This window comes from Mustela erminea, chromosome 9 (assembly GCF_009829155.1).
Source record: "Mustela erminea isolate mMusErm1 chromosome 9, mMusErm1.Pri, whole genome shotgun sequence".
In the NCBI taxonomy this organism is placed as follows: Eukaryota; Metazoa; Chordata; class Mammalia; order Carnivora; family Mustelidae; genus Mustela; species Mustela erminea.
In genome coordinates this window covers 5096300-5105031 of record NC_045622.1, presented here as the reverse complement: position 1 = coordinate 5105031, position 8732 = coordinate 5096300, and the positions used below count along the sequence as shown (strand labels likewise).

The window sequence follows — 8732 nt, the reverse complement described above, 5'->3', positions numbered from 1 at the left end:
GGTGACAAAAGCACCATGCTCGTCTCTGTCAGGACTGCAAACAAATCATGCTTTATTATAGATCTCCAAACCATTTGATTATAAGGTTTTTTTTTAAAAGATTTTATTTATTTATTTGACAGACAGAGATCACAAGTAGGCAGAGAGGCAGGCAGAGAGAGAGAGGGGGAAGCAGGCTCCCTGCTGAGCCCACTGTGGGGCTCGATCCCATCAACTCTGAGATCATGACCTGAGCCACCCAGGCGCCCCTGATTATAAGTTTTCACTTTCACGTTCTTTAGCATTCTAGAACGTCACGCTAATGAGATAAAGGTAACAGCTGTAATTCTCTATGTAATTTCTCTGCTCTCTTGCCTTTCTCTTCCTTACTTGCTGTGATTGGATCTCCTGATGGGACCCATTTGCAGACCACAATATGAATCGCCTCTGCGGGCATAGAACAGCCATTAGCAAATGTATCTGATTTCCTCCAGGTTCAGGAGTCCTAGTCATTATACCTAAATTCCTGTTTGACTTATAAGTCTCCCCCCGCCTTTTTTAAGACTGTATTTATTTGAGAAGAATGAGCAAGAGAACATGAGTGGGGTGGGGGCAAAGGGAGAGGGAGCAGGAGACTCCCCACGGAGCAGGGAGCCCAACGTGGGTTCAATCCTAGGACCCCAGGATCATGACCTGAGCCGAAGGCAGACACTTCATTGATGGAGACATCCAGGAGTCCTCTAAGTCTCCTTTTATGTACAACCTTCCCTGAGTCCTCAGGTACCTGAATGATCACAGTTCCCTCAGTGTTGGCCTCACCCACTGAAACAAGATGCTAGTTCTCGGCAACCAGAAGGCTGGATCCTACTTGTTATTCCAGCTCAGGAGCTTGAACCATCGCTAGCTTTAGTTTAGTTCGATCTTTAGTTCGTTCAATTTGACAAGCACCTATATGGAACTAGAATGTGTTGGGCATTATACCACCACTGGGGATAAAATAGCTAATAAGACGGGCAAGCCCCCTGCTCAAGGAGCATTTCATTTACTGGGGGAGACAGATATATGACTGTGTGGTTATAATAGCGTAAGTTCTTCAATGGGAGGATAGGGTGGGTGTTGTTGGAAGAATTTCCAGGCAGAGGGAACAACAAGAATAGAATTTCAAAGGTCAGACAGCTTGGCAATTCCAGGAAATTGAAAGTATCACCACAGCTATAGCACAAGAACCTCTCCAACCAGACAGAAGTTATACCCCACGAGGGTGGGTCTCAAGGTTCTGACTGCCTCTGATATTCAAAGTTGGACGGTCTCTGGTTTTCCTCACTGTCATGCCTCCTCACTCACTGGAAGGGATCTCCGGCCCCCAGCAATCATCTGAATCATGCCTGGGCTTACATAGGAACCTGACACTGGGCCTGGGAACACCTGGCCACATGTACCCCCAGCAGTGAGGAGAGTTCTCCCCACTACCAACTCACCCTTGGGATAGCTCTCTGTTGGGTAATGATCTCTTCTCCTCACGAACCCCAGACTGCCCATTCAAGCACCTCGTAAAGCTGAGGTGCTCATAGTACAGTGGCAACCAACCATATAAATTTTAAAATGAGTTTGGAAGTTTTCCTTCCATTTCCATTTTTTTTTAGAGATTTTATTTATATATTTGACAGAGAGAGATCACAAGTAGGCAGAGAGGCAGGCAGAGAGAGAGAGAGGAGGAAGCAGACTCCCTGCTGAGCAGAAAGCCCTATGCGGGGCTCGATCCCAGGACCCTGAGATCATGACCCGAGCCAAAGGCAGCGGCTTAACCCACTGAGCCACCCAGGCGCCCCCCCCCCCCCATTTCCATTTTTTGGAACAGTTTCAGGAGAATAGGTATTAGTTCTTCTTTAAATGTTTGATAGAATTCCCCTGGGAAGCCGTCTGGGCCTGGGCTCTTGTTTTTTGGGAGACTTTTGATTACTACTTCAATTTCCTTGCTGGTTTTGGTCTGTTCAGGTTTTCTATTTCTTCCTGGTTCATGTTTGGTAGTTTATACATTCTAGGAATTCATCCATTTCTTCCAGATTGTCAAATTTGCTGGTGTATAGATGCTCCTAATATGTTCTTATTATTGTTTGTATTTCTTTGGTGTTGGCTGTGATCTCTCCTCTTTCACTCATGATTTTATTTATTTGGGTCCTTTCTTTTTTCTTTTTGATAAGTCTGGTCAGGAGTTTATCAATCTTATTAATTCTTTCAAAGAACCAGCTCCTAGTTTCATTGATCTCGTCTACTGTTCTTTTGGTTTCTGTTTCAGTGATTTCTGCTCTGGTCTTTATTATTTCTTTTCTCCTGCTGGGTTTAGGCTTTCTTTCCTATTCTTTCTCCAACTCCTTTAGGTGTAGGGTTAGGCTGTGTACTTGAGACCTTTCTTGTTTCTTGAGAAAGGCTTGTATCGCTATATACTTTCCTCTCAGGACCACCTTTGCTTCATGCAAAAGATTTTGAACAGTTATATTTTCATTTTCATTTGTTTCCATGAATTTTTAAAAATTCTTCTTTATTCCTGGTTGACCCATTCCTTCTTTAGTAGGGTGCTCTTTAGCTTCCATGTATTTGAGTTCTTTCCAACGTTCCTCTTGTGATTAAGTTTGAGTTTCAAAGCACTGTGGTCTGAAAATGTGTAGGAATGATCCCAATCTTTTGGTACTGGTTGAGACCTGATTTGTGATCCAGGATGTGATCTGTTTTGGAGAATGTTCCATGTGCTCTAGAGAAGAATGTGTATTCTGTTGCTTTGGGATGGAATGTTCTGAATATGTCTGTGATGTTCGTCTGGCCCAGTGTGTCATTTAGAGCTTTTATTTCCTTGTTGATCTTTTGCTTAGATGATCTGTCCATTTCAGTGAGGGGGTATTTTTTTTTTTAAGATTTTATTTATTTATTTGACAGAGAGAGATCACAAGCAGGCAGAGAGGCAGGCAGAGAGAGAGGAGGAAGCAGGCTCCCTGCTGAGCAGAGAGCCTGATGCAGGGCTCGATCCCAGGACCCTGGGATCATGACCTGAGCCGAAGGCAGCGGCTTAACCCTCTGAGCCACCCAGGCGCCCCACAGTGAGGGGGTATTAAAGTCTCCTACTTTTACTGTATTATTGTCAATGTGTTTCTTTGATTTTGTAATTAATTGGCTTATATAATTGGCTGTTCCCATGTTAGGGGAGTAAATATTTACAAATGTTAGATTTTCTTATTGGAGAGACCCTTTAAGTATGATATAATGTCCTTCTTCATCTCTTATTATAGTCTTTGGTTTAAAATCTAATTTATCTGATAGAAGGATTGCCAACCTAGCTTTCTTTTGATGTCCATTAGCATGGTAAATGGCTTTCTGCTGCAGAATCCTTCTTTAGAAGGCAGTCTCACATGAAAAGGTAAAGGTTGGATGTGCAGTTTTATTTTCTTCCACCTTCTTCCTATTCTTATTTGTTTAGAGTCAAAAGAGCAAGATTCACAGAAAAAAAGGTGTTTCTTGTTCCATGGAGAGAGAAAGAAAAAGAGAGAACAAGTGGTGGAGAGGGAGGGAGAAGCAGACTCCCTGCTGAACAGGGATCCTGATGCAGGGCTCCCTCCCAGGACCCTGCCATCATGACCTGAGCTGAAGGCAGCCACCGAACTGACTGAGCACCCCAGGTGTGCGTCCCTAGGACACAATTCTTGTGCCATTCCACATGCCCACCAGCCATTTGGGTGCGTGAGATCTGTCATTCCTGTATGGGATCCCAGAGCCTTCCTTAGCAGGAAGGTATGTGTGTTACCTCCTTGAGACCTCACTACCCAGAATACTGTTCTGAATACCTAGAGTACCCCCATTAGGTAGGGATCAAATAAACTAAACTGGTTCTGTGCCTCTTTCCTCCACACACATTACCTAGCATTCTCCTAGATGTGTTTTATCATTTTCTTGCTTTTAGAATGTCTTTTAAAAATTTTTGGCATGGAAGACCTTTTTGAGCTGACTTATGTCTACCTGTAACTTCTCTCTGTTTACCTGTCCCACGTGCCCCACTCCATCCCCCATTTCCCACTATCTCCTACTATTTGTAGTTTTCAAGTATGCCACGCTCTCTTACAGTGGTGTGACCTTGTACATCTCTTCCCTTTGCCTGAACTTTCTTCTCTTTCTTTTCCTGGCTAATGCATTTGTTAAGATTGCCATTAAGTGTTATTACCTCTTGGAGGTTATCCCCAGATGATTCTCTTTATGAGTTTCATGCCTCACATGTTCTTAGCCCTTATCCCATTGCATAGTTTGTTGTTTGTCTCTCTCATTTCTTTTTAGTCCATGGGCGAGTGGGGGTGGGGGGGGTCTCATTTCAAAGCTAAATTTTAGTTCCTAGCTGGTGGACCATCATCACTAGGTAAGTATCCATTGAATCCATCAGGAAATGCTTGGCTGGATGTAATAATCCTGGGAATAGACATGTACCTATTTCTTTGATTAGATACATGGTCTCTGCTCACCACAGTGTAAGAAGAGGGGGCATGAAATCTGTGCTCTGAAAACTCTCTCACAGTAATGAACAAAGCAAACTTTCTTTAAACTTTAGACAGTTGAAACAGCTTTTCCAAAGGCAGTTTGCATCTTTATGAAGTATTCATGGGGCTTGCTTCTTTTGATCTATCTCTGTCACCACCGTAAACAGTTTGACAGTATTTAGGGATGACTCAGCAAAGCCCAATGTGTTGAGCACATATTTGAGTTCATCTACACAAACAGGGTGATACTGAAGAAATTTCCATTTTTTAAGTTGTATAAAGTTAGGGTTAAATTTTATTTATAAACACCATAGTTAAACAAAACCTACAGTCTACCTACTGTGTGTAAATAAGAGAAACTTATTTCTTTTATCTTGTTAAGTATCCATTTTCATTCATACCTTCAGAGTGAGAAGCCTGGACAGAAAGGCTCAGAAAGGACAGTTGATTAGTCCTAAGACAGAGCTAAGGAGAGCTGGAGCTGAGAGGCAAATCCAGTTCTTTCCAGCTCTGACCACAGAGAGCTCTTTTGAATCACAGGGCTGCCCCTTTGCAGTATCAGATGAGTGACTCTAGCAGAGAAGGCACAATCCCTTAATCTGGGCTGAAAGTGCCAAAGGATAGTATATATATATCAGAGGTCTCCAGGCAAATAATTTAATTGCTCTATAGGTCAAACATACAAGGTGTGTAATATACATAACTCTATTTTCTAAGAGTTTGATACAAAGTCCTGGAATCATCTTTTCTTTGTTAGTCAACTGAGCAGTAGACAAGAAAGGACAAGAATATTGATGGGTGATTTAAACTATTTTCAATGGGTCAGTGTTAGGATTAAGTAGAAATGACAGCTCTGTCTACAGCACCAGCCTCTTATACACACTTGTAGGAGTTTGTCACATGGAGATGTTTTCATCTCCCATTCATTAGATCATTTTAAAATAAAGCACTGGAAAAAGTATGGTTTTTGGATTCACAGACTATATTTTGTGTATTAACCTGTGATCCCAGACAAATTACCGAACTTTTGTGAGCCACAGTTTTCTTAGCCAGAACAATAGAGAATAATATTTTCTTTGTAGGAAGTTTAGACATTATTTAGATATCCTGCGTTTAAGTAGAGTGCCTGGAAATTAGCAAATACTCATTAATCAATAGTTAGTATTGTAACATAAATAAAGCGTATACAATGTTTGGAACATTGTAACCCTTGGTGGTAAGGAATTCCGTTAAGATTTCAATGGTATTTCTTTTAAGAGGGAAAATGAAACACTTTGTAAAGTTTGATTTTTTTTTTTTTTAAAGTAGAGGAAAGGGATGGGAGAATGGCTGATTCCTTTATTCCAGAAGAGTACAGTATTTTCTCAAAATGTGAGGACCATTTGAATGATACCTAGATTCCTGTGCCAACCCCAAATCTACTGATGGAATCTCTAGGAGTAGGGTCTGGCTTGCTATCTTTTAAGCTTGCTGCCTAGATGATTCTTATTTCCCTAAAGCTTGAGAACCACATATCTGCAACATCCACACATGCCAACCCACAAGATTTGCATCTCTAATACTATTAAGGATTTGGGTGCTGGCTGGACTCACAAATTCTCCCACTTTCACTTTCTCAGAGGGATCACAGAATTCTCACTCAATCCCCTTGAACTGCTAATTTATGTTCTTGTTCCTCCCTGTCTTTACAGGGAAAGCTCTCCTTGCACCCTCTATACCCTATTCTTAGTCGTTCCCATGCTGGATCTATAGATTCTCTCTCAAAAGCATTTGCTTCTTTGTACCTTCAGATTCAGATGCTCTCTACACCTCCACTAATACTAATACTAATACTAATACTAATACTAATACTATTTCTAAACCTGAGGTTGTGTAATGTATTAGCTTGTATACAAGAGTTCTATTTGGATACATTTTCAAAGAAAATATTGGAGCTGTCACTCAAATTTTGAAGCGTTAGAAACATAAACATCAAGAGATCTTCCAAATTATGTTCCCATTTGACCTCACCTTCTTCCTGGCAATGAGACTGCACCCAAGGCTAGAACATCAGCGGAAAGCAGTCTTCTCATTAGACCTCAGATTTTAAAAAATGCAGAACTTTGTTATGTTCTCCCTGTGTGGGTAAAGTGAAAATGACTTTTCTCAGCAGCAGCTGTTTCATCCAGGGTCTGCCTGATGTGATACTGGTCTGGTAGCAATGTTCACAGGCTCCAGACAATACTGTCTGACCTAGATCCACCTGCGAATTGCTTCTCTTCCAACCACTTACCCGCTTTAGAGTCCTCTGACACAGCCTCAAAAAGGCCACGGAGGAAAAAAAAAGTCTATTTTCAACACATGCTATAGTGACATGCAAAGTGATACCCAGCCCCCCCTCCCAAGTCCTGCCAAGTCCTAAGATGATTTGTCTTCACAATGCAACCTGTCTTAAATCCACTAACTTTAACAATGGTTCTGGACCAGTTCATTTTGAATACCACTTATGAAAGATCATATCATTGACATTGATTATTATGGATGATTAGCCTCTAAGCCATAATGTGTTCTCTTCCTGAGAATGCATATTTCATGATAGGTATCATGAAATATATTTTCCTTGAAGATGTCTGTACTTGTTCCCATCTTTTCTATCTTCTCCTGATATTTTCAGGAGCTTATATTTATACCATAATGATTAATATGACTATTGGCTGAGGCTATACTTAATCTGTAAATCAATACCCCAAATAAAAGCACATTTTTTTCTATTTACAGTGAAGAGTCAAAGCAAGCCCCATCTTTAGTCCTAGCTACATAAACCACATGACCCCTCTTCTATGGAGATGAGAATGAAGGAATATCTCCTATGGGAGAAAAGGATGCAGCAGTACCCAATAATAAGGCATGTATTTTGGTAAGTACTATTCTTTATTTGCAATTCAAAGATGTGCTTCTGAATATTAGATATGATGACTTAAAAAAAAAAAGGTTAACAGAAATCTTTTTCTACCTGGGTGCCAATCAAAAAAAGAACTCAACCTTTTTTTTTTTTTTTCAGGAGTGAAATAAATGCTGGGTGGTAGCTTTATGGTTTTATTAACACAAATGTGATATGCACACAAACTGTCTATTCATTTTCTTCACTACACAGCCCGGCGTGGGGACTGGTGACTCTGGTTGCCAGCTGGGCTGTTTTGTCCACATCTTTGTGGTTCTCGGAGGAGACATTGTGAGCAGTCTCTGCACAGTCAGCTTTATTGTACATCAACAGCACTTCAAGCTCCTTGACATTGTGGAGTAGGAACTTCCGGAAGCCACTGGGCAACATGGGCTTTGTTGTCTTGTTGCTTCCGTAACCAATGTTGGGCATCAAGATCTGGCTCCTGAATCTTCTGCACACCCTATTGTCAATGCTTCTGGGTTTCCACCAGTTGTGCTTAATTTGGACATATTGGTCTGACGGGTTCCGGATGAACCTCTTGGTTCTCTTTTTAACGATTTTGTACTTCACCAGAAGTCTGAGGGCAGCCATGATGCCATTGACTCGAAGCTCATGGTGGTCAGTCTGTTGTTAGGTGGTTGGGCTGCAGCAGCAAGCCCAAGGCCAGAAAACCAGTAAGAGATGGCTGTCAACTCCGCAGGCAGTGCCGAGAAAGAGAGGGGAAGGAACTCAGTCCTTTTCAAAAAAAATTTTTAAATTTAAATTATAGTTAGTTAACAGTCAGTGCAATATTGGCTTCAGGAGTACAATTCAGTGATTTGTCACTTATATACAACACCCAATGCTCATTATAACAAGTGAAGAATTCAGACCTGAAATATGAGTTATATATCTTACTATACTATTTAATTAAAACTGGTTATAACACTTCATTATAATGTCTTATATTTTCTGGAAAGAGAAACTTACTCAAATTTTGTTTAGCTGGAGTTTCCCTGAGGCTTTTGGAACTCTTTGGTAAAGTGAGTGTTCTTAAGCTACTCTTGCACTATGGCAAACAACATGGAAATAGTGTTGACAAAAAATACAAAGTTTCTTAAAAAGGAAGAAAGGAAGAAAAAAACCAGAAACCTTTCAAATGAAGTCTTCACGTTGGGCAGCATCCGATGATGATACTTAAACCAGACCAAGTGATGTAGGCATGACTTCAATGGAGAGGCAGGAGAAGTTCCCCCACAATAATTTGGGGCTAATCTCAAACATAGGGAGTCACTTTCTCTTCACTACCAGACTGATAAAATTTCTGGAATGTTTCA

General features: G+C 41.0%; 1 protein-coding gene across 1 annotated transcript; it reads right to left on the bottom strand.

The window, feature by feature from the left end:
* Positions 1-7542: 7542 nt before the first annotated feature.
* LOC116599252 (60S ribosomal protein L32-like) lies at positions 7543-8007 on the bottom strand. The gene has a single exon (XM_032359026.1). The coding sequence runs from the start codon at positions 8005-8007 to the stop codon at positions 7603-7605; it is 405 nt and encodes a 134-aa protein (XP_032214917.1). The 3' UTR covers positions 7543-7602.
* Between the last annotated feature and the right edge of the window lie 725 nt (positions 8008-8732).

What these genes read in the sequence shown, in the direction of transcription:
- LOC116599252 (XM_032359026.1), bottom strand. Translation starts at nt 8,007, where the DNA reads ATGGCTGCCCTCAGACTTCTGGTGAAGTACAAAATCGTTAAAAAGAGA.